This window comes from Numenius arquata, chromosome 9 (genome assembly GCF_964106895.1).
Source record: "Numenius arquata chromosome 9, bNumArq3.hap1.1, whole genome shotgun sequence".
In the NCBI taxonomy this organism is placed as follows: domain Eukaryota; kingdom Metazoa; phylum Chordata; class Aves; order Charadriiformes; family Scolopacidae; genus Numenius; species Numenius arquata.
In genome coordinates, this window is record NC_133584.1 from 3,324,340 (window position 1) to 3,351,088 (window position 26,749).

Below are 26,749 nucleotides of genomic sequence, written 5' to 3' on the forward strand. Positions count from 1 at the left end.
TTAGAGCCTTTGCTTGGCCAAACATCACGCGCTGGAACATAATCAGAGAGATGCCCAACCGCATCGGGCTGTAAACACAGACCTGAGCGGGGAGGCGGCGTTTTATCAAACCCGGAGACGCAAACGTGCAGTTGTGAAAAGGAAAATGACATCTTTCCTACCCGATGGGAACTCTGTTGTTTTAAGTCGTTACACAGATGTACAGGTCTCTAACTTACCTCTTTGGAAAAAGGATTGGGGGGAAAATACATTCTAATACAAATACATTTGGATGAAAGAAAAGGACATGAAGGAAAACAGGGAATAGACTTGAGCAATAATGAATTCAAAGTGACCCAAATGATTGAGCAAGAGAAATAGAAAAAAGGCTGTATGTGAGAACAGCGCAGCTCTGGGATTAAACAAGCAGATACTTCCATTTTTCAATCCCCTAACATTATGGAAAAAAGACTTATCTTACCAAAGACATGGAGCATGTGGTTCAGATAAAATCGCACCAAGAAGAAACCCCAGTTCTTTCTTGTTCCAGGCTTTCAAATTTTGTTTTTAAAAATGCACTCAGTATTTTGGAATTGCCATTTGGTCACTAATTGTGATAGTGTACTCTGCAGCACTCGGTCATCTTAAGGTTTCTATATGGCAGCACCATTTATCTTCTCTTTCAGAAATATCTAACCTTCATTTTCCAGGTGTTTTATTTTTATGAATAACAGCAAGGATTGAATGCAAGTTCAAGATAGGGCCCTGCGAGCTATTCTTGCTATAGCGTTACCAGTAGCTCGCCTTTGTCCTAAGTCCTTCCAAAGATTACGGTGAAGGTTTTCCTAAATTGTGCCAAATTTCACACACAAATTTAAAATTGTGATCATTCATCTCTGCTAAGTGTTGGCAGGAACACCACGCAGAATTTGTGACCTTGGTTCCTGTGCTCGCAGCAGGAATGGAAAATCCTGGAGAAAGAAGAAATCCCGTGCAAAGGACGGAAACGGCTTCTTGTTATGAAAGGGCCCAGGAAATTGTTCACCTTGTACAGGGGCATCCCATTAAGCCATATCTCAAAAGGAAAGATGGAAAAACGTTTACATTATCTAAAATGTACGGGAAAGTCTGAAAGGATATCAGGATGTGGACAACTTGATGGGGAAGGAGGAGTAATCTGACCTCTGGCACGATACAACTGATTTCACTGGTGATGCAGAAGCTTCTCCATCACTGCAGCCTGGCCAGAATCTAGAACTGGATCTGGACAGAACTTCCCTCATCTCCCACACAGCCTGGAATCCAGGGCAGCTGCATTTACAGCAGTAGAGAAGTGCTCAGTATTATTGTAGCAATAGCACTTTATGGTACAGTTTTCAATAAAAGCAGTTTGGGAGATTATTGCAGAACTGTCAGTCACTACAGAAATCTGCACTCAATTCTTTCTCTTCCCTCATTATGATCCCTCCTCCTCAGGGTGTGGAACAATCAAGAAAGAAACTAGAGAGGTCAATATCCACTCTCACCCATTCTGATCCAACCACAAATTTCCTTAAGGGTCCATCTTCAACTGGTACCTTTTCTGAATTTCAACAAACACAGGAGACTAAATTCAATAGATGAGACAAAATGCACAACAGTCACCATTAAAAACATTCACTAATTGTATCATCTACTAAAGAGGTTCCCTCCAAATTTCTTCATTTGTGTTTATATTTTTGGTACCCACTTTACAAACACTATACGTTATGAAGAAATTATTTTCATTGCAGAGAAAACTGAAGAATTATGAAGTTTTATTTCAGGCAGAGTGACTCTAAAGGCATCAAGACAAGAGCAGTAACACCATCTGGGAAAGATCTGAACGGAAAGAGTCAGTCTTACCCATCAGACCTGGAGCCCAACACTCTCTCCACACTGACAAAATTTCTCATTCTAGATTTTTAGTTGGTGTCATTACATGATTGGAATATTTTCATTTAGCCTTAAGGCGTAAGAGTTTTATAGCTAAAAGGACAACATGGACAAAGACATGAAAAAAAAATCAGAATAAAAATTTTGGCTAGAAGAATGATATAGTGACTCTTTTGCCAATAATGGAATTTCTAGCTTTTCATACTACTTCATCCTCTAAAATACTCCCTGAGTAAAGACCGCGCCTGGCAAGCAGTGACCTGCAGGAGGAGGAACATCTCTCCTGGATGACAATGCAGCAGGAGCTCTCTTGCATATTTAAGCAGCTTTGCTCTCTAGTAGCTGAAGCTGTTGCCAGACCTTTTCCACCCTCATTCACCTCTGTCTGCCCCTCAAAGCCATCAGTGCGGAGCAGTGAATCTTGCAGGAGACAAGACTAACTCTATACGGTAACATAATTCAGTGGAAGGAAGATAAATTCCTTGAAGCGCCTTCTTTCTCACACACACCTACTCTTGGGCCTGTCACAACCTGGTGATGGATGAGTCACCTTCTCTTTGAACCGCAGAGCACGGGAACTTAAGAAATAATTATGAGAATAGAACTGATATATCTCACCATTAATTCACATTTAGGCCCTTTTAATGAATGAGATAAACACAGTAACTAATATTTATGACATGAGGTGTCAGACATGAGATTTATTTGTATTTAATGGAACAGACAGCATATCAGACAGAAAAAACTAGGAATGCCTAATTATAGAAAAAGGGAAGTCCAGTGTATTTTCAGCTTTGTTTAGTTTGCATTTATTATTTTTTATTATTATTTATAAAGATATTTCTCTCCCGGGTCTGCAACTGGTGGGCACAGACAGAAGTGCATTATTTCCAACCAGCTTAAAAGAGAAATTCTGAACGAAAGCTTTTTCTCAGGACGTTTTAGTCCAGCCAGTGAACGGGCTCGGGCATTTTGACAGCTCCCATACACACCCAGTGCACTTCTGCCAACTGCCCACCAAATTCAGCCTTACCTATGGTTAGTAACCGGGTCTTTTGGTAATTTATTTATTTCATTCTTTTTTTACCTTTTTAAGAATTCAGTTCTTATGTATTTTTTTCACTGGATCACAGCTGCAGTTTTTCATCCTGCTCTGAAAGGCTTTCAAAGGACATTTGCTTCAAAGGCTTTTCTCTGAGAGAGGCCTTCTTCACTTTTTGGTCTTTCTTACTATTAAGTCTCTGTGTCCAGGTTTATAGCATTCCTCAAAGCAGTCTCTAGAGAGGGTTCATCCTTTGCTCTTTTAGACCAAAATTCTTCAACAAAGAAGTCAGACAAGCCGTTAAAATCTGTCCTCACCAAATTATTCATATCATGGCGGCTTTATCCTCAACTAGTTTGGATTACATTCAAAACCTGTCATGTATGCTTTTTTTTTTTTTCTTTTTTAGTAAGAACTTATTTGCACTCTTTCAATGTGGTCATTATTAGAAGATTATATTTGGACTTCATATTACCACATCCTAACACAGGGAGGAAATCTTCAGACTTGCTTTGAATTTTCAATGCTACTTTCATTTCAAAATATTAAAAAGATTTTAACAATGGGAAAAGAGAGTCCTGTAGAAAAGCATTCAATAAGCCGATACTATTACAGTAGAAGAAATCAATGTTTAAGATTGAAATAAATGTTGTCAAATATTGACTGTAGAAGTTATACTGGTAGATACTTGAAGCCATAGGAGTTACCTGTGAAGACTAATGCAGTTGCTCCTGATTCTTTTCAGCTCCAAGCCCTAATTCACAGGAGAGACCGCTGTTATTTAGGCTTTTTCACTATTTTCAAAAAGAATCAAGTGCAGTATGTCAGAAAAGTAATTTTTATTTTTTTATTTTAAAATATATTTTACTAGAGTGATTCTACCCCATATTCTGATGGACAACTGAGTGATGCCTGGTACCACCAGGGCCAGAATCTCATGGCCATGGTCCCAGGAACAGGATGTATGCACACGGTAAGATGTGACCTGCCTCCAACTACAGACGCTTTTGTGCTGCTAATGTTCCTTGAAAAGTTTTAGGACTTGTTTCTCTTCCTCAAAAATAAACTAAAAAATGAGAACAAGCAATAGTTTAATCAACATGGTATTTTGCAGTCACTCATAACTAGCACAAAGCTGAGTAGCATTTTAAACAGTTCTTTATTGTTTATGCATGAAACTACTTTTATATAACTTCATTGTTTAAAGCAATGTAGTTTTAGGGACAAGGATTGAGTATTATATATAAATACAAAAATGTTTTGTTATTGTTCTCATTGTATCAGTTGTAGTTGTTTCTTATGTTGTTTTTCTCATCCTAGCAATTTTTTAAAAGCTGATATTTGCTTTATAGTCTCTGTGTTGGAGGAAATTTTTGCTTCTGTTTTTAGCGTAAGCAAGATCCCTTTCAAGGCAGTTTTAAACCTTCAAGATACTGGAGAAATTTAAAAGAAAAAGATCTCCAAAACCCAAACTGAAGACCTATCAGGAGATTTTTTGCTTGGAATTCCTCCGAGGAGGAGGACACTGCCTTTGCAAACGTAAATGGAAAAAATACAGGCATGTTGTTGGAAGGTTCAAATTTACTCAGAAGATGTAAAAGAAATTACGAGGAGATGGTAAGACAGGGCTACCTAAGCAGAACGTGCCTTGTGATTTGGCAGAAAGATTTCCACTTGGCTTGGAATAGCTTTGTGTTCGGGTTTGTACCAAACATCATTAACAAAAAGCGGGCATAGAGGAAGAGTAACTGGGTAGGCATCACCCCAGATACCTACTGAAATGCAAAGGTGATCGCGACTTGCTGGGTCTAAATTATAGAATAAAATAATTAAATATAAAAATATTTCTCGGAGATCCATACATTTACAGAAGTTACTTCCACTTACCTTGTCTCCCAGTGGCTACTAGCAGACAAAATACAACTCTGGTCAAAAATGATGTAATTCCCATTGATTTCAATAAGAATTTTACTTGCACTAAAATCTGAATAAAGCACCAAATCCATTCCCCAAGTCCTGAGTGTTTGCACCCTCTAGTTTTTACCGTGCAATTGGAATATAAATAATGTTTACGGTTCAACATTGCTCCCTTTCAAATATTTTACAGAGGCCTTACTGAAAAATGCCATTAGCTGACGATGCGCGACGGCGTGGAAGCGCTCAGTCATCCGTTATATCTGTAGATATCAAGATACCTCACCTTTTGCTTTTTGTGCATTTAAAAAACCTCATTTATTATTAATGACATTATTACTAAAATAACGAGTAAAATATTAGTACTGTATTGACTCACAGCTTTTGCAGCAGAAGCCATTTGCGTCTTCGAAACCCTGCCCTTCGATGACAGAAAAATCTCGCAGCAACATTAACCGGGCTTTTGTGCATGATCAACTACCATCATTTTTAAGGAACTGTACAACTTTTATTTATGAATGGTTATGTGATATGTGCCAGAAAACTGACAGGGTGTTCTGCAGGACATCTCTTCAATGATGGTTTCTGTAGTCCTTGACTGCAATTTTAAATGATGTAACCTTCACGTTGAGTTTCACAGCTTTCTATATGTAATTATAATGGAGTGGCAGCTACGCTGTAGTTAATGCTGAATGTTGTTTTCTGTTTAAAGGTCAAGTCTATTCTAAAATCCATATCCTTAGTGAGACTGTCTTGAAAATTTGCTGTGCCTACTTGGTATGCAGAGCAGTGGTCTAAATTATGATTATTTGTGGAAGAGGTTTCTGAGACACTCTTCTATAAATAAAAGATAAATAAAGCTCCTCTAAAGTGTCTAAATGTTACAAAAATCACACAATTCTTCTCATTTGTGTGTATGTGTTATTCAACCTATAGCCCTAACCATCTGCAAACTGATTTCAGTTGCTAGGGATTCATTTTAGCAAGTACACATCTCTTCAGAGAAGAAATTTCAGAAAATGTTAATAAAGATAATAATGAACTAAATTGGCGTGCCTAAAAGAATTAAACGCACACATGTATCAAGATTCCCTCCAGCTCGAGATTTTGCACCAATGTGCCATCAAAAGTGACCGGAAGGCTTAGGGCGAGATGCTGTGATTATTTAATCTGAATTACATGCACTCTCTGCCTCTGGAATTCAGGATGTGCAAGCGAGCGTGCTGCAGAGGGCTCATTTGGAAATTTTGCCTAAGGATAAAAATAACCTGGGAAGATTTTGAAATTTTCTAAAACCAACCCGCTGACACCAATCTTAATGCAGAAATATTGTTAAGGCAATTACCACTGATTAGCTAGAGGGAAGATAAAAGATAATAAGGGTGCTCTAATCACATTTCCAGCACAATGAAACCGAATCAAATGAAAGCAAGCTGTTGGGTCAAGGATTTCCCGACGCATTGTCCCTCCAGAGGAACCTATAACCTTCTGGTGCAGAGCTGGAAATACAGAGAGCTGCAAGTACTGCAAGGAATCAGTGCTGCAGCATTGACTAAGACCCAGCAGAGAGGGGAGGGGACAGTAGGACACACACGTGGGGAGCCTGCAAGGAGCAGGAAAGATTAGAGGAACAGGCAGTAGAGGAGAGGAAGACTCCACTCCCATCTTCATAGAATCATAGAATGGTTTAGGTTGGAAGGAACTTTAAAGACCATCCAGTTCCACCCCCTGCCCTGGGCAGGGGCACCTCCCACCAGACCAGGTTGCTCAAAGCCCCATCCAGCCTGGCCTCGAACCCCTCCAGGGACGGGGCAGCCACAACTTCTCTAGGAAACCCGGGTCAGTGTCTCACCACCCTCATAGTGAAAGATTTCTTCCTGAGATCTCATCTAAATCTCCCCTCTTCCAGTTTAAAACCACTACCCCTCCTCCTATCGCTCTACTCCCTGATCAAGAGTCCCTCCCCATCTCTCCTGGAGGTCCTCTTTAGGGACTGGAAGGGGCTCTAAGGTCTCCCCGGAGTCTTCTCTTCTCCAGGCTGAACAACCCCATCTTCCTGCAGAGTGCAGGACCTGGGAAAGAAAGGGATGGATGGGGAGCAGAGACATCTCAGCACAGCCATAAGAAAACAGGCTGTCTGATAAGAAGTGAGCAAGCCCCCTTCCTTGTAAAAGAGGATCTGACAGCAATCTGAGTCCCGCTTGCCGTACCCCCATCTTGCCAAGATTGAAGAATGGTGGGAAGATCCCTGAGTGAGCTTAACAGATGGGTTTGTACTTCTCGTATTGCTTCAGGTTGCATTAATCTCTGCAGCGGGTTCTCATTTAGCTGAGAAAATGTCACCAAAACAAATGAACCGGAGCAGGCTGATACGCCATCAACAGATGTAGAGAATCTCTTCTGCATGTTGTAGATAGAGGCAAACAGTCGGCATTCTCACTTGTCTGCTCCCCACAGCCCTTCCAAAACCGATTAAAGATATCACTGGCTGCGTTGGGAGTACAAATGCCTAAAATCAGCAGACACTTTGAACAGAGAAACGGGTAGAATCAGCCAGGGAACGTGGACGATGGCAGGGAAGCGAGGTGATGTAGCAGAGAAGTCCAAGCAGAGAGGGAACAGGGACAGAGGAGGGGTCAAAGTACAAAGGACACATGGTCGGGTGCTGGGAGAACTGCCTTGGAGATGAGGATAACTCATTTCTGTCCATGAAACCATCCAATCCCTGCCCGAATATGCACTCCCATTCCAAGAATGTGCTGGTACTTGTGCTTTTCTTGCATCATCCCAAGGTTCCTGAACCAACATATTCCTTTCAGTGTATGGGGTCCAGGAAAGGAAAGCAATGTTTTGCCGGGCTGGCTGAGAGTGTCCCTGATGAAAAAAGGAAGAGGTGGAGGAATGGCAAAAGAACCACCAGGGATTTGGTGCATTCAGCTGCCAGTTATTCCTGAAGAGGCAGAGGAGGGTACTGGAGCATGAGGCAATGTAACAGACGACACTAAGTATCTCTGTTTAGAGTATTAAAGCAGATTTAGGGTTGTGAAAAGTTCCTTAACACTTTCATAAAGCAGAGAGTGAATAAATTTAAGGTGAAAGGAAGGTGAGAAAACTTCAGGTCACACAAGCAGAACTGCAGTAAATCAGGGAATACAAAGCAAATACAATCTTCATTTTGCTTTAATTAGTCCATCCTTGAATGTTATCCCAACACACCAACCGTTACATCTGCTAAGATTGTTCTCTTTAATGTTGCTAGAGAAAGAGGGAATAGAGCAGATGAACGTTGCGACACCAAAACTGAACACTCGTTTCTTCCTGGGTTGTCCTCGGAGGCCCTGCTTTCAACCACCCACCCAGGTGACACCAGCCTTCTGCTGTGCTTCCAGCCAAGACGTGTCCTTCCCTACACTCGGCTGCACCCGTGGGATCACAGCCGTGCGTGTTAACAGATGGGCTACAACAGGCACCCACACCGACACAGTGCTGGAAGGAGGAGGCTGGATCTCGGGGGGTTCATGGATGCTTCTCAGCCCTCGCTGACGGCTCCCCAGCTCGTCCCTCCATGGTGACAGCCCTCGGGCCACCCCTTGCCATGAAGGCAGGGAGCAACACATTGAGATTCATCGCACTACACTCACTCGGAGACCGCCTAGATAGTGTTTGACAAGGTATTTTGCTTTAACGCATACATTTGATGCAATGTAATTTCCCTTTATACGCGCGCTCTCCTGCCCAGAGTGGCTTTCCTGTTTTCATCAACCAGACAAAAGGTTTAAACTCTATAAAAGGTAGCTGATATTTAAGTTCTAATAAAAATATATTTCACGTATGCCATTCTTTCCGCAGACTGACCTAGCCTACGATACATTATTTACATAGCTGCTGCAATATCTGTTTCAAAGCCAAGCAGACAGCTCTCTCCAGAACTGTAGCCTGCCCTGCCTGTCACCGCGACGGTAAACAGTGTCACCTTCTCCGGGCCCGATGAATTATAGAGAAGTAGTAAAGTGCACCATCCATCACAATGGCACTAAGTAGGTTTTTGAAGTAGATTTCAGATCACAAACGCTCACATTTTCACCCACAAATGCCGTTCGGACTGTTACCAGGAAGCACAAATTGGATGGCTCATATACAATGGCCATATGATGAATGGACATGACAGGTGGTCAAAGAAAATGAGCCTCGCTCTTCTGCAAATAACCTTGTCACCGTGAGAGTAGAGCTGTAGCTCCGCTGGTAGCCAGACTGCAGTAACCTAATGGTTTTATTTGCTTGAACTTCCAGGAAATCAAATATACAAATGAGATACAATGAAGCAGCAGTATTGAAGCAATATTAGCAATTCAACTTGATTATGTGACACACAATAGAAATTCTCTACGAAGGATGTGTCACATTTGAAACAAAATTATTCAGATTATGAGTAGCTGTTACAAGAATACCTTTTCGCAGGAAAACCTCATGATTTTGCAATCACAAACCACTGTAAGATATTCAAAATATGTGAGTTTTCATTCCACTGCAAGCAATCAAGTCACCCTCTGACGGCTGAACACAGCAACAGCCACCACCCGCTACTTCTCATTTAAAATTCTTCTACTTCCATTAGTTTAAATAGTACAGATTACTGTGTAGGATTCAAAGTCGGGGAGGTTAGATCACTACCAATTTATCCATAACCTAAACAAAAAAGGAAATTTCCCTTTTAGGCAAAACTCTAGATCTGAGACACTTTCTCAGGGTAGACTTTCTCAGGGTAGACTTTCTCAGGGTAGACTTTCTCAGGGTAGACTTTCTGAAGAATAAAAGAGAACATCTGAAGTTTTGTGAGGGTACTGGGCATCTCAAAGATCTGCCTGTAAAATTGCACACAGAAAGTCATTCTTGGGCCGAAGTACAAGCTTTGAGTTTTGCCAAAGCCAATGTAGACCCCCTAGTAATGAGTACACAGTGTGTGGGGTTCTCATTGCTGCAGAACTCAATCATAGATAAAACTGTTCTGACATACAGCTGGAAGTATATGTGTTGCGGGTAATAACATCAATGATTTTCCCCGGAACATTTGATTTCCTTTAATCCGATGAATTTGTTAGCAACACATTTATTTTCATGAAATAAATCTCAAAGGGCACAACTGTACTTTTCTCTCATTACAGGTACTCTTATTAAGTTACAATGAGAAAATGATATTATATATTGAGTTTTTAAGTGATAAATGTGAGAAGCCAAACCCATTCATTAGTGCTTTTTACTTCCCCATAGAAAAGTTAAAGCCTACATCATGCAGGTCAGGACCTACCCTTGTCTAGTTCATCTCCCTTCTTAACAACAAACTTTAACCTGAAGTTGCTGGGTTGAGACACTCCCAGAAGAAAGGCTGTGTGGAGACAACGACCATGAGACCCACTATGGAAAGAAGCATGTAAGGTACACAAAAACAGGAGATGGAGAGAAGCCTCTCTCCCAAAGGAAACAAGAAATCCCTTCCTTCTCTTTGGAATAAATCCCCTGGACTAAAAAGCTTCAACGCTTTTCAGAAAGAGAAGTTGAAGCTTGTGGACTTCAGGATGAGAAACGTAGGGATCTGACTTTCTACCAGCCCTCCTATTTCCTACAGTCTGAAATTTGAAACTGTATTAATAGTCCATAAAATGGGTTAGTTAGCATCATGTAACTTTCCCAATTTTGGCTCATTACAAGATATCCACAGGTAACATAACCTGTCATCGATAACATTATGGGCAAGCACTGTCACAAAAGGAAATCACACAGCAGCTTGATTTTACCATTAGAAAATCAGTAACTGATATGCTATAAATATTAAGATATTCACAAAGGATAAAGGTATTTTGGAAGAGATATCCTCCAAACTCAAAGCCGTTTGCAACCTCTTCCTGTATAGCCTGTTACTGTTTGAAGGGATGAACCCAAACCTATACTTTTAAATGATAAAAGAAACCAAGACAGAAAAACCCCTGCATCACTGGAAGTAACGCACAAGATTTTAAAAAGGAGAAAGAAAACAGTTAGGAGTGAAACTGCAATTTTTATATTTCAGAAATACGTACGGAGATTTATACTACCTCAGCTAGGAAAGTAAAGAGAAATGATGACCCCTTAGTGCACCCCCAATATATCTGGAAAGCAAATACAGGATGGCAGCCAGTGAAGACACTAAAGAGGATAAAACAAGATAATCCAAGACCTTACTTCACTTGGCAAGTAACAAATCCCAACAGGCAGGATCTTTTCGCTGACAAAACTTCCTAACAAAAGCTACTGTAAGATAAAAATACAAATTGGGATTTTCAAGAGGAAACAGAGTAGATGCGTCAACTGTCAACTGCGTCTTCTGTTGCCACAGAAGAAAGTATGCGAGATCCATGACCATAATTCAGAAGCTCCAGGTATCAGCCCAGTGCTCCTGCAGGTCTCACAGCACAAAAAACTCATCTTACCCTTCCTACAGGCATCCCTCAAACTAGTAGCGCTTATACATCAAGGACAAAACATGGCTCTAGTCACAGCTTTCCTATTTTTACACCCAAGCAAAGGATGCCAAACTCAGATACTTTAAAAAAAAATAATCCTATTTCAGTGGTGACCAGTGACAGGACAAGAGGTAACAGGCACACACTTGAACATAAGAAGTTCCACCTAAACATGAGGAGAAACTTCTTCACTTTGAGGGTGGCAGAGCCCTGGAAGAGGCTGCCCAGAGAGTTGGTAGAGTCTCCTTCTCTGGAGACATTCAAAACCCACCTGGACATGTCTCTGTGCAACCTGCTCCAGGAGGACCTGCTTTGGCAGGGGGTTGGACTAAATGATCACCAGAGGTCCCTTCCAACCCTGTATCATTCTGTGATTTTGTGATATGAAGCATTCAGGTCTGACTAATTTTTCAGTTTGAATTAAGATTGGCCACATCATATTTTACCTAAATATTTATTTTAGGTAAAATACCTAAAATAAATACGTACCTATTTACCTAGTTATTTATTTTAAGGCTGGACATTTCACCATGTGTACTTCACCAGCCAAGTTCAACGAAAGCTGACGTTTTCTAACTATTCCACCACAAATGACAGAGACAAATGGCCATATTACCTCAAGAGTTCCTTTGGCAGAGTAAGCCGCGTACGAGTACAGGAGGTCTTGGCTATGAAGCGTTTTGGTCTCTCTGCTGCACTGTTGTCCACTGGGATAAAAGCACTCGCCGCTGTTTTTCAGAGTTACTGTGTTTGAAGAAGGGCCTGGTAGGTCAAGCAAAACAGAGTAATTTACCAGCCGGACATCTTCGAGACTTTGGGAGGTCCACTGAACCAGAATTTTCATTGCGATGTCAACATCATCTTCTCTAGGGAACTGTAACAAATCTCTGGAAAAAAAAAAACCAAACACACGAGTAAAGACAGTTTTAGTTTGTTTCCCACCAAGACACATGTACCTTAATATGCATCGGCCAATAATTTTAGTCATAATGTATCATCAAACGTGGGGAAAAAAAAAACCAACACAAAAATCACCCTTCATTTTTTTGCAAATAATGTCTTACCAAATGTGAGAAAAAAGTAACTGCTTTATGGGAAATAAAACAAGGAAAAAAATATTTATAGGAAACATACCCAATCAGAACATAAAGAATCCTGCAGAAATTATCACAGTAAATGATCGAAAATTCATCTCTCTGGTGCTGATCAAGTTTCTGATACAGCATCAATTTAACCAACTGTTGAACATGAAGAATACAATTTGAAGGAACATTTCAGGGACTTCAGGGAGGGCATGATGCTGAAAATTAGTAGTAATTATATGTTTGGCTTAAATTCATCAAGCAAAGCAAATTTGCTAAACAGAATGGAACTGTTCCCCCAAATATTGTGCTCGCTGTCAGAGAGTTTTCCTCAGATTTCCTACCTGCACTGAAGGAGTACCTGAGCCAACAGCTTGGCAAGCACACGACACGAGCCTGGAAATTATTTTGGCAGCATCTACCAGATGGGCCAACGGAGACCTCAGATGGGTTGGCCTGGGCTTGTATGACTGGGTTTGTACCACTGTTCAACACCTGCCACCAGATGGGCCACGGGATGAAAATGGTGTTGGCGATGAAGGACCGCCCTCCTCCCAGCAAATGCCAAACGACACGAGATGGAGAGAGTATTTTAAAGATAACTTTAGAGGAGAAACACGCTGAAGGGACAACTTAGGTAGGCAAGCATTTATGTAAACAAAGCAGGGCAGAAATAAAAAGCACCATCATCCAAATAAAAAGCACTATCCAAATGCAGCAAGAAAATGTTATGGAATATTTGCTAAATTTTGTGAGGATTATCTTCTTTTAAGTGTTTTTTTCGGTGTCTGTGAAGCTCTCAGGACTGAGAAACAAGACTGAGGATCACAGAGGTATTGACTTCCAAGCACAGAGATACTGACACTGCCTGAAACTCTTGTTCACAACCTTCTCTTCACAAAAAGGCCAATTATATTTAGATGCTTTAGGGTCCTTAGCACAACCTTAGAATAGACCCTGGCTGTCTTGCACACATCAGAAGCAATAGTTGAATAATGCACAGTCATTTTAAAACCATTATTGCAAGCGATGGGTATTTCAGGATCCCGCTAAGGGCTTTGTAGGCACCTCCGTGCCATTCGGAACCCAGTGTGAGACGGCAGGTACTGGTCCCATCGGGGTCTGCACTAACCCCAAGGAGAACTTCACCAAGGGAAGCTTATGACAGAAAGCAAGTTCAAAGACTCCCTTCTCCACCCCAACAGACCTTTAAAATAGAATATTTACTGCCTAGATAACTTCAAAGCCTTAAAAAGGCAAAAAGCGAAGTTGTAACACCTATTATAGCCTAGAAACGGCTCAAAAACGGTACACTGCATTCAAATATCTAATGCCCATCACCACATTATGTGGGTGAAATAATTATTCCAATGTCCAAAGGATTAAAAAAATATGCAAAAATTCTCTGTTTAAAGGAGTATGTTGCATCTCAGGCCGCATTGCGACAGCAGGGTTATTGCACGCAAAGTTCAAAATCTTGACAAGAACACTGGACTTATGCCGAAGACGTCAGAGATCCTGTCAGGAGGAATAAGCGTCTTGCAGATTTAATCTTTTTAAATTATCTAAAGTAAGTCTTCAAGCAGTCTACACAAACCAGGCGAGTTAATCCAATCTGTAGTATATTACAAGTTTCCGATTTCATCTCCTGTGCCTGCTAATATAATGACATAAACTTGGGCACTGCAGAAATACAGCAAGTTGTTTGATTAACACAATCATTAACGCAATATCTGCATTTCCCTCAGGTGATAGAAACATTAATGGAATAAATAATTGAAGAAACTTATCCCAGGCCAATAAGGTTACGGTACATTGCAACAAGAAGTATTCGGTTTCAATAAAAGGAATTAAACATTAAAAGAAGAAGACACAATAAGCAAATTGCTCCCTTAGTAACAGAAGTTACTTTCCACTTCATAATTAAATAAGCATGTCTTTGAAACTTTTGTGACAACATATCTGATTTAGTTAAAGAAATGAGCACACTCAGTAGTTACTCCATAATGTCTTTATAGTATGTCAGAATCAAATTGCAAATTGTGACCGCACGCTATATTACAATATACCAGCACATACCAGACTACTTGGATAAATCCTGTGCACATCATCACCAAGATTTTTTTTTTGCAGATTTCTTACCATCACTGACTTGTACTTGTCTTTGATATGATTCTGCTGACTGCATGGGCTTAAAGTCAGAGGTAAATTAACTCATTATTTTTATTACATACAGGTTGGATAATAAGTGTATCGCGTAAAAATAGTAGTTTCTAAACCCTATCAAATTCCGAAAAGTGCAAAGTTTGGCAGATTCTCCTGGAAAAATCCCAACCCTTCACGTGCACTTCATAGTCCTTCTCTACAAATTGCCAATTAACTCGCTCCCTAAAACTTCCAGGGCACCGAGATTCACAGGAGTAAGATTTAAACGGAGGAAAGAAACGGGCCCTGGGGCTGATTCTGTTTCTCTCTTTTGGAAGCGGCTGCGCACTCAGTAGAATCGATAGCAACGCGATTGCCAATTTCCATTTACAACCCCACATTTAATAACGGCCGCCAAATTTTTTATTCCCTTACTCATATTAAAAAGATTCTTTATGCAGCTACTCGTTCAGGTTCAGTCAGTGGGAATAACCACAAAGTTAATGGGCACATCTCAGTTGCTGCAAATCTGCATAATTTATTGAAGTGGAGCCACCACAGACTTAAGATTTCGTCTCAAGTGAGAATCAACACTAACCAATAAAACAATAACAGTCTGAATAATACTGTGCCTTTATCGGATGGCTCGCAAAGAGATTCCCACAAGCTACTTGCCTTTATTTTCTAATATAGATCAGACAATGAACAGGACATAAACTTGTTTCATGGGTATTTTGCTCCATCTCAAATCTGCTTGGTTCCTGAACTAAAAAAAAAACCAAAACAACAGATAAAATTGCACTGCAAACAGAGAAAACATACCCCACTTCCCTTGAATAGGGAAAAGTTTTCCCACTTTGATATGACGATGAAATCAAGAAAATGTTGATGAAGACACGTTCTTACATTTCCTGTGTAAACAAGAAGTCTAAGTTGTGTTTTACAGCCTGACCAGCTGGATGTCCTGGCCAGTGAAGACCAGCAGACTATGACTGTTGAAGGTTCGAAGTTCTAAAGTTAGGAGAATAATTTGAAATAAGACAAAGATACACCTGTAATAAAGCCAAGCTCTCTGCAGCTTCAAAAGATCAGTCTTTAACAGATGATTATAAAAGATAAATGGGCACACGCGTGCAGACACACACAAAATACAGAAATTTCATTTTCAGATTGGTAACCACGGGAGACACAGAGCTGCAGCAGCTTAATGGAAAGTCTTCTGCTGTAACAGCACTTTTTTTCACCACAGCTTGCTAAAGACCAGAATGAGGTATCGCAAAAAAACCGGCTGCTCATTGCTGGTGATCCACTGGGACACTGCAAAACACGCTCAAAGGATACTGAAAAAATACAATAGGTCACTCTAACAATGAAAAGATGGAATAATTTAACTGTACGAGACAATTCCTTATCAGACAGTGCTCTTAACCTGCTACAATCCACCCCCAAAACAAATCTAAACTGCAGTAGGGTTCCACAAATTTAATCTTAAAAATCTACATGTACAGTATTTTCCCTCAATATGAAGAACTTCAAGTGTGGCTTGTTTGGGTTTTTTTTTCTTCAAAGATTTAAAGTCTGTACTGCAATGAGAATGGGAAATGGCCTAAGCTCCACGGCCTATTGAAAAAAATAATCTGAATTCCAGTTTGGCAGAGTTTGAATTTTATCCGATTTCCTTATTCCCAAATTTTGATTGTAAATTTTGACTCTTCATTTTCTTCCAGTTCAATGAAATTGCTGATAAAGCAATTACTGGAATTTTAGGTAAGAACTAAGAACAAATATCATTTTGGAATTTTTATGGGCAGATTTTTCAGCTGAGTAGTTGTTTTTAAATCTTGGGAGTCGCAATGACAACATTTTTTTGTAGAGCTACATCATCTCAAAGAGTTATCTTGCCTAATATGCCGTTTCCAACAGTAGCTGGTAGCAGATTATCAAAAAAGAAGGCAAGGAACACACATCACATGGGGTTATAACATTTATAGACTGCCAGGCACGCGTCTTTTTTCCTACCCAAAAACTTTGTCCAGGCTGAGTTTTAAATATGTTTACATATGTTCAGCATCTCAGAACTCGTTTAAGTCCATTAAAAGCCGAGACGCGGCGGCTTCAGCAGCGCTGGGCGAGCGCACAGCCCAACTGCTCAGCATATGCACAAGTATTTTTCACAGTTGCAGATCAGAGTATTTATGGGTATCCACCACGTATAGGGTGTACCCACAGCAAACTAAACGCGTTCGGGAAAAACCACCTGCCCAAGCCACATCTGCTTAGATTTTAATTACACGTTCCTGTTAATTAGGGTGCTCAGCTGGCTGGTGTCCAACCTGCCCGATCGGATTTCCCGCGGTCTGAGCTGACTGCCACAAGTCTGCTGCTTCCCAAAGAAAGAAAAATAAAAATCCAAGTCCAGGAGAGGATATTTATCGGGAGGTTAGAATACAAAAGAGAAACGTTCTCATGGTGTAAGCAGTTGACCACACGCAGCTTAGTGCAGGACAGGATCCAGAACCACTTCAGCCTCTTCAGGTTACATTGGAAGAGTCTCCAGCAACTGCTCCGGACAGTAGATCCATGACATGTCCTTTGTCACATCTGCCATCACTCTCTATACATTCTGGGCATATTTTTAGCACTGATATTAATTTTGTGGCAGTCACGGGGCACAAGAAACCCGGTACTGTGTTCATTCTTGTCACGCAATGACCATAGCAATGACCAAAACGAACAGGTTAAGTCTCCGCAGACATGTTTCCTAAATCATAAACAAAATAATACTGGCCTACAGCACGAAAGCAACGGAATGCTCTGGTTAAACATAACATTTGGACACTAGATATGGGTCAGCCACTATGGGACACGGTGCTGCTTCTTCTCTTTGCCTGGTTTTTGGCCAGCCCATCTCATCACCCGCAGCAGCCTCTCCGCTGGAGATGGACCTCTCATGGGAGGAACCTTTTGTCGACCCCAGGCTGTCACCCAGTTCTGCCCCACAGAAGAATTTATACGTGGGTTCTCAGAACAGAGTGATGAATAGGTGGTCTGTCCTAACGATGGGAAAGCTAAAACCCTGTTCGCTCTTGGGTAACAACATATTGCTTCTGCTGTCAAAGGGAGCATTTACAGATCTGCTCCTGTATATTTCTACGAATGGTACATAGCGCCAAAGCTATAGATATAATGCTATTAACGTAAAGACATATGATTTATGACAGCTTTTACTTTTCACAGACACAGAATAAATGTAATTCATGAAACCATAAAGAATACGTAATGTCAGATAACAGAACACCAGCTCTAGATTTGGTTGCAATTCTCTAGCAGAAAAATGCTTTTTAACTTTTTTTTTTTTTTTTTTAATTTTAAACATTACGTGCACTGTGGCTTTTGGGCATTTTTGATAAAAAGGGACTTGAGTCATCTATTTAGAAAATTATACCATGAGCAAGCACAAAAGTACTTTTAAACAAAACTTCATGGCTTTTTGTTTGTCCACCCAGGTGGACTTTCACAGGGGTACCTGACCACATGTACCCTCTCCTATCGCAGGATAATAAGATGCACAACAACTTCAAGCCAAACCTCTCATTTTCCTGAAAAGTTCTTTGTCATGGGATGGAAGAACACCTTCAGATCTCTGTCCACGCTGGCTTCCAAGCTTAGCTATTTTTTACATTATGGTTTGCTTTTTTTTTTTTCCACTACAGGACTACCAAGCATATTGCTACTACCCACTGCATCAGAGAATCAAATGCCTTTTATATTTTTTAAATAAAAATAATGGGGATAGTTCAAATCTCACTTGCCATCATCAGGACAGAAGCCAAGCTTGCATTCAAGGCAGATGGTGAAAGGCACAGAAAAATGATTGATGCTCTCACGCTGTGTTTCCACAGTTTATTGGAAAACAAGCAATTCATTGTTCCTCTACAGTAAACATTGCAAAGTCATAAATTGGCCATAGGTGAGCTTTCCAAAGCTTTCTAAGAGATTTGGATGTCAGTTCTGCAGACATCTAGCCAGCATCCAAATCTTCCAAATGCTTCAGAACATCAGAATGCCAGTATCAGTTCCAACAAGGGCCTAACAAAGGATTGCCCAGAAGAGGGTAAAAGCAGGGAAAGCACACACACAATCCCTCAACTACTCTTCTAGTCTATTTTAAGAAGATTTTTGAAAAAAAATCGATAGCTCCAAATACCTGTGACTTCTTAGAGAGTATTCACCCTACTTGTCAGCAATAACATACCACTCTAAACTGGTAAAGGTTCTTTCAGATCTATTTGTTTAATAAACAACAATTCTTCCAGTTACGCAATCTTTTATGGAGGTGGAAATAAACACCCATGGTCTTGCCTATTCTAGCATCAGGCACAGAAACAACATAATAGTATTTTAAAAGAGTGTTAATGGAACAGTATGCTCTACATGTTCCCTCCGAGTTCAAGAGTCCATCACATTTTAACAATCTGCTAACGGAAAAGTACTGATTACATCTTATTACTGATGGAGAAGGAAAATTGTTGAAATTCATTATTGAATGATGTAAGTGCAGGAACTGGAGCAGTCTTATGACTTACAAGTTAATCTAATGAGTCAAACTCTGTCACAACACAGCGCGCGTGGCCAAATGCCACCAACAAATCATCAACTGACATTTGTATAAATCACCTCAGCGAATCCAAGCTTTGAAAGGTAAATATCTGTCAACAAGCAAGCCATCTGCAAACACGTTACATTTAGAAAAAAGAAGTCCAGTATGTGCTCTCCACATAGAAATTGAGTTTATAACTGTTCTGAATCCTTTTACTCTGATTTTCAGTAATTCTTGATAATTTTAAGTCACAATTTCAGAAGCAACTGTAGGCATGAACTGCATCTCAGCACAAGGAAGGTTCTTGTTTCATTCTTCTGTGTATGGTCTTCTAAAACAGCATAGTGAATACTCTCCGTATTTCATGAATAAGCAACATCTGCAAGCGCCAGTCATGAAAATCCCTCATCTAAAGTCCAAAAAATGTTGCGTTGTGCACTAGCCTTTGAGTCCAGAAATTGCTGAGCAAAGAACTGAAGAGTTTAGTTACTTCAAATCTCTTGCGAGTCAGCCAAAAAGACTTTGAACATACGCAAAATACGTTATCTGGGTTGTAAATCTGGTAGAAACTGTTTTGAATACATCAGATTTTCAAAAATAAAGACCTTCTTAACACAATTTTTATTTGCAGTATGGAAAACAGATGACAAAAGAACAACATTACTGCAGATGAAGGGATTCTGAACGAACCGGCTTATCAACAGACCACAAAAGTACAGTAAAATGTGTTGACCAAAGTGAAGGTTGTTTAAACGCATTAATTCGCAATGGACTATGAGCATGTGTAATCAGGTGAAGTTCTGCTATCGTGCAATAACTTGTTAAATTACTGCTATTTGATCACTTACACTCATGCAGGCGAAATCGGGAAGGCAGTTGACTTTGATATTAAACCAGATGCCCAAGAAATTAAACCCACAAAACTGTGGAAAGTTTTGAAAATGTTGAGTATAAGCAAATTGTGCGAGGGCAGACAGGTAGGCAATGGCAGAGGTGGGAACAGAAACCAGATGGCCCGATTCACACGCATGGCTTTCAGTTATCAAAGCCTCTTACACCTTATTTAAAATCATCCTTTTCCTTTTTATAAAGCACTCGCTTTTCTGTGACACGCACCTTGCTTAATTATCCGGTGTAGAGACAGATGAGAATGTCATTTAGCATTTCTTCCCCATCATTCTAGAGACACATAAAAGAACAGGGTGGTAGTCACTATCCATTTTCAGAATAGTTAATGAACCACAGAAACCTTAACATGGAGAACGACACCTCCAGACCCTCAAATAGGCTATTTTTCAAAATCCCAAAGACTGTTAATTCCAGATGGAGAGGAGAGAGGAGACACCTTGAACATGGTATACTTCAGCGCAGAAGAAGTCACTGCCGTGATTCATTGTTCTTTTTGGTTACAAGAGGGTTTAGGTGAAAGACTCTCCTTTGAGGAAAGCAAGGAAATCCTGCTTCTTCCTCACGCTGAGCTCCCAGGCTTCACATACAAACCACACACAGGACTCATCTACTCCTTCATACGTTTCTTCTTTTTAATACAGTAAACGGTTTCCAACAGGTGAACTGTCTTTATAAAAAGTTCTTTCAAAATACATACAGAATGGAGATATCTACAGAAGAAACCTCTTTTTTTTTTTTTTCATTAAACAATCTCGTTTGCAAGAGGATCTCTCAAAATGATGCCATTTTCTTTCCAAATCAATAAGATCACCACCACTATGTTTCTTTTTTCTTATTAACTTCCATAGTTGCTAAATTTCAGTTGCCAGAGGCCGTTTTTCCTCTATGGTGTGTACAGGGTTGCGTGTGCATACAAAATCACAATCTATACCTTTGCACAATTCCATCTAAAGTATTTTAAATAAACTTGTACCACGTCCAAAGATATAACAGTGCTCTGTTTGATTTAATTTAAACTTTTATTTTGGACATACAAGGATATCTTAGCCTCTGTTTTAAATACAGCAAAGGGAATACAATTGTCTTCAAAGTTTATAGGTCTAATTATTCAACAAAGGGATTTACTACTATTTTCTCCTAATGCAAGAAAAGAACCAGGTCCCAAGCTCCAAAGAACTGTGCCCTGTGTTTTCCAGGAGGTTAGGATGCCGAGGGCAATGCGTGCCGCAGCTGGAGGAGGACGGTAAAAAAACCATTTAAAACATTCCCCCACCTTAAAAGTGTTTGCATATCACCCTGCATTCACAGGCAGAGCACTGACCCAGCCAAACTTCACAATCCTATCATCTTCTTTTCTTCCCAGACCGCAGGGAATATGTCAGTGCCTCAATAAAACGTGACCAGCTGCATAATGAAGTCCAAGTGGTACCTTTTACTGTCAGAGACAATTACGTTTACTTACAGCGAGAGACCGTTTCTGTACGTAGGTGAATAGCCGCACATGTTTCACTAACACTTTTCTATACAGAAAACCTATTGATCAAAAAAAAAAACCCCACCTCGAAACCTTGCTTTTTATATAGCAAATCCGCTGATCAAGAAAAGAAAATAATCTCAATACCGCCCAACTGGCAGTATTTTATCCCTTTCATTGGCAATCATTAGGTTACACTGTGAACTGTAAAGAAATTAGATAGAATGCCAGGTGTTATTCTGACAGCACGGACATCTTTATTTGAACTGTATGATTTAACTTTTGAATAATATCCCCATCCCCAAAGGACAATGAGGAATTAAGAGAGCACGCTCGCCCAAAATCCTAGAAACACTTAGCAATGCTTAGAAAAGCCACCTATTATTTGAAGATTTAAGATTATTTGGAATTAGATAAATCCTCAAATAAATGTTTAATTTTTAAAATTAAAAAGAAGGCAAACCCTTCATTTTATCTCATGAATCTCAAGAAGTTAACCCTATATACAAGACGATGCCACGTAACCTTTCTGTTCCCAGCCTCATTTTCTTCTCAGTATATGTTAACTTACCACTACCATTCCAATGGAAGTGGAGAGATTTCCAGCTGATATGTCAGCTTGGATGTTTTATGAAAATATTTAAAAGTTCAGTCAGGTATAATAGTTAAAATGAAAACTGTAGATAAAAAAAAAAGAATGGGAAAAGGGATACAGCATCATTTCTACGTATTTATGCAAGGAAAATGTTATCATGAATGTCATATCACGTGGCTTAGTTCAGATGGAGATTATCTCACCAGCTGAACTGCATTTCAGCTGAATTTGTTTTTATCTGACAACACTGACATCTTTGAACTGACCCTTCAGTTCTAATATACAACGGAGGAAATCAACACTGATAACCAGAGCAGTGTCCCGAAGTTATTTATGCTGTACCGCAAATCAAATTGCCTGTGGATATACAAAAAGCTCTCTCCGAAGGAGGAGGCATAAAACCTTACAGAGAGAGGCTTGGGAAGAGACCACAGGAGATCGCTTGGTTCAAGGCAGGCTCAGCTCACCCGACGGCCACCCCAGGCAGATGTTCTCCTGCCCTGCTCCAAATATAGAACCTCCTTGTCCGTCCTAAATAATCACCCTACGCACTGCTGCGTTTGAGCACGCTTTATTTTCTCTTTCCACCACTGGTGGTGAGAAGAGGCTAATCCTTTTTGCAATGGGCTTTTTTCACATGCTTAAGGATTGTTCTTATGGCCTTCCCTCAATCTGATCTTCTCTCAAGCCAAACGTCCTCGGTCTTTTCATCTGTTTCCTCAGAGCTCCTGCTCCTGAAATCTCTGATTTCCCTCCCTGATCTCTTCTGGACCTCTTCCAGCCTGTCCCCTCTCCTCCTGAAACCAAGCTCCAACAAAGGGACACTGTGAACATGCCAACTGCACTGAAAATGAATGATCAGAATCCAATTATCGTTTGCCTCCATAAAAATCAATTATTATTCCTCTGCTGTCCTTTATTCTGATTTCACCTCCGAACCTCTCCAGTAAGTTCACCCAGTCCTTGAGCTCTGTTGACCTCAAAGAGGTCTCCTCATTCCATCACTCATTTGCTGCAGGAAGGAATGGTCCCGAACACATCTTAATGCAGAGTATAAAATACATCAGATTTTCAATCTCGAGTCTGGAGCTGCTTTGAGATTTGGCTTCCAAAGCCGTCACTCCGTTTGCATTGAGAATCCTGTCAGTTTTCTCTTGGTCCAGCAAATCTGCAGTCACTCTCTCTGTCACCACCACCTGCACAGGCCACTTCAGGTCCGTATGAAAAAAAAATCCTTCTTTCCGTCACTTCTAAGATGGATTTACCCACTTCATCTCCTCTCGGCCAAATCCAAACCAGTTCCTCCATGAAGCCCACACAACTCCAGTAAAGTGCCTCCCCCCACGGGGCATGTCACAATATCTAGAAATGTCCCAGAAAAGGGACTTTACCCACTCCTCCACATTCTCCTTTTAGACTTTCTGGTATACAACATCCCCTCCTTTCACCTTGCAAGCCCAAAAGTGTAACTTGCTCCCTCCAAAACAATCTATTTAACCCATATTTTCTTGCCTGTTACAGTCTTCCCTTGGACTTCTGGCCCTTCTTTATCCAAAAAATAAAATAAACCACATAAAGCGTCCCAGGAACAGTGGGTGGTGCTTTCATGGAGTTACACAACGGTCTAATTCATTTTCAATCTGTCTTACGATCCAACTAAAATTTCAAAGTCCAATTTTCAGCGAATAAAGCACAAATAAAAGACAAAAAAAAAACCACCAAAAAACACCCAAAAACCAACAGCAATATGCAGATGTTCAGGAATTGGAATCAAGGCTGAAAAATGCCCCCTGGTACTCAACATACTTTAATGTGCAATCACCTGAATTGCTTACTGCAAGTACAAATGGGCTATTGTAGTAGAGCGATGTTTCAACCTGAAGGCCAGAGGAGGGTGGCTGTTGCTAGGCAGTAAAGAGGAAAGCGCTCTATTCCAAAGCTGCAGTATCAATTAAATCTTGGGGAAACAAAAAAAAATAAAATAAAATGAAATAAAAAGCAGAATGGTTACGTATCAATGGTAAATTTCAGTACGTTTTCTTGTCTCTCTTCCCGCAAAGATATATGATGATTCTGAGTCTGAGCTTGCTCTTAACACGGTGTTGAGGGAGCTACAGACAGACAGGAGGACCCGGGATGCAGAAACTCAGCAGCGGAGCTGGTTTTCAGTGGTTTTGCACCTACAGAACGCGATCACATCATCTATACTGCAGAAAATAAAAATATTGACATGGTCATCCTGCACGGCTTCTTAACATCTACTACGAAGACAAAGTCATCCATTAAACTATCCACTTGCTGGATAATTCTGGGAGGCAGATGCTCTATTTGTTATTAACATGACACGACTACTCGGGCTCTTGGTAACAAACTACCTACGTGGATTATACAGACACAACATTTCATCTCCAGTTTCTTAAAAATCTGTGACGTTAACACATTTGACAGATTCACTGACACATAAAAAGGATAAATATCAAAATGGAAAAACTAATGAGGGGTTGGAAGTCTAAATATATTTAATCAAGCTGAGCCATACAGAGCAGCTTCAGATTTTTTTTTTAATCAGGGGAGAAAGGAAAAGTAAAACTACAGCTTTAGCAGCATAGCTACAGTCAAAAACATATGAACTGACAAAAAAGTAAAATTTGACAATTGTAACTCTACCTGAAGCAATAGCCACTAAAACACAGGTATCTAAAGTCTGTGTTTTTAGGAAAGTAAAGATAAATTAAATTTAGTTTTACTGGAAGTCTTCAGCAAACAAATCTACTTTACTTAAAGAGGGGAACACAGGAACAGTTTCACTGCAGCCTATGGTGTATCGTGCTCGTTCTTCAACTTCCTCCTCCACCCACCCCAAGCGGTTGCGATTCATATCATGCGATGGCCCATATCATCCAAGTGCCAACCCGTACGTGGGCATTATTTTAAAGTAGTTGCTCTGTTTAATGTGAAATCATCGGAGGCTTTTACTTCTCTGCATTTTCTGCCGGCGGAAAGCGTTTCCACAAGCAGTTTTCCATAACTCCCCCCCCGCCCCAATTCAAACTATAAGCAAGAAATCTCCTTTTAAACAAAAATATACACACTTCAATTTAGATCAACTACTATTTCTCCCAGGCAGAAACAAAGGAAACTAGGATAGTGTTTATTGACTGCTGAATTTTGGTCAGGTGCTTATGAAGTTACTTTTAAGAAAAACTTCATTTTAAGTGCAAGCAACAATTACTATGAGACCTGAGCAATTCGGGGCACGTTAGAAGGCAAAAAGGAGCTGGAAAACTACATTACTGAGAGCTTTGCTACTGAAAAAAATAATGACCCGGAAAAGCATGCAGTATTGAGTGAAACAAATTGTGAATTTCATTCAATCTGATCACCAATTAAAATAAGCATCACATGTGGTTAAGCTTAGAAATTCACTTTATCCGAAATCATTGCAACACAGAACACAAGGGAAGATGCTAAGCATGTTTGCAGTGAACTTAATAGTTTTGTCAACAAAATACAATAATAGCTGTGATATTTATGTAAGCAGTATCTTCCAAAGTGCCTAAAGGATTTAGGAAAGCAAAAAGAATTGAGCCTCTGTTTTGAATTGCATCTTTTCTACATGCTGTTTCAAACGGCAAATTTCCTTAAATAACGGCAGTAATACTATATAAATGCAGAGTCTTGGTATACAGAGAGCACAGAAAGGCTGCAGTCACCCAAATATCTGCCAGACAATGTGAAGTAAAATGAAGTCCTTAAAAATGGTTATTTTAAAGGAAAAACTTGACTTATTTACCTTTCTTAGTGAACTCTATACTATCAAAACTGTTAAATCCTGCCTATAACTCCTCTTATTTCTGAGATTTTGTGACTTGCTTTGCTTTTGGATTCTGCTGGGGGGGGGGGATCACATACTCTTTTTACCATTTTTACCATTCTTTACTGGGAATTTCTCTACCACCTCTCCTCACCACCCTCCTCTTCCCACCAACTGCCCTTGGGTAACCTCAGCCTTTGACAGCTTCTCACCTGCTCTCTTCCTCTACCACATCTCACCCCTGAAACACCCCTTAGCAACTCCAGCCTAATATCCAACCGTAACACGTTACACTATGTACCAAGACGACAGGATCAGCAAACAAACAATATAAGGTATTTGAGCCTTGGGACCAACTAAACGACTGATGAGGGAAATACACCTCGAGTGGAGAAAGAAAGAATTCACCTTGACGGGGGCTGGACCATGTACACCTCCCCCAGCCCATCGTCTTGCACATCACAGCAGAAAGAGGAAATACTCCAGAAGCACGGGCTTATAAAAATAATTCACTCACAATATCCAGACGGCGAGGGGTGGAAGAGGAATAGCCTGGCTGCTGGAAGCGTTTTGCCACCTTGTACTCAGGTTTTAAAATTTGAGATAAAAGGGATGTCACCTGAGATGACTTGGCAGTCTGTGCCCACAAGTCTGCTCTCTAGTCCAGCAAAAGGCACAAACTCTTATAAAAATCGGTGAAATTTTTTTTTTTTTTTCCACCTTGGTAATTAGGTTCTAAATTTTCTTTAACGATATTACTCATACTCTTCATGACTAATACGCT

The 26,749-nt window shown here is 40.2% G+C and overlaps 1 protein-coding gene across 1 annotated transcript in view; it reads right to left on the reverse strand.

Moving 5' to 3' along the window:
- NAALADL2 (N-acetylated alpha-linked acidic dipeptidase like 2) overlaps nt 1-26,749 on the reverse strand; it is a 240,202-nt gene that overhangs the window by 179,144 nt on the left and 34,309 nt on the right. Inside the window, exon 3 of the mRNA XM_074153553.1 lies at nt 11,963-12,233. Coding sequence (XP_074009654.1) covers nt 11,963-12,233 — 271 coding nt within the window. The remainder of the gene's footprint in view (nt 1-11,962; nt 12,234-26,749) is intronic.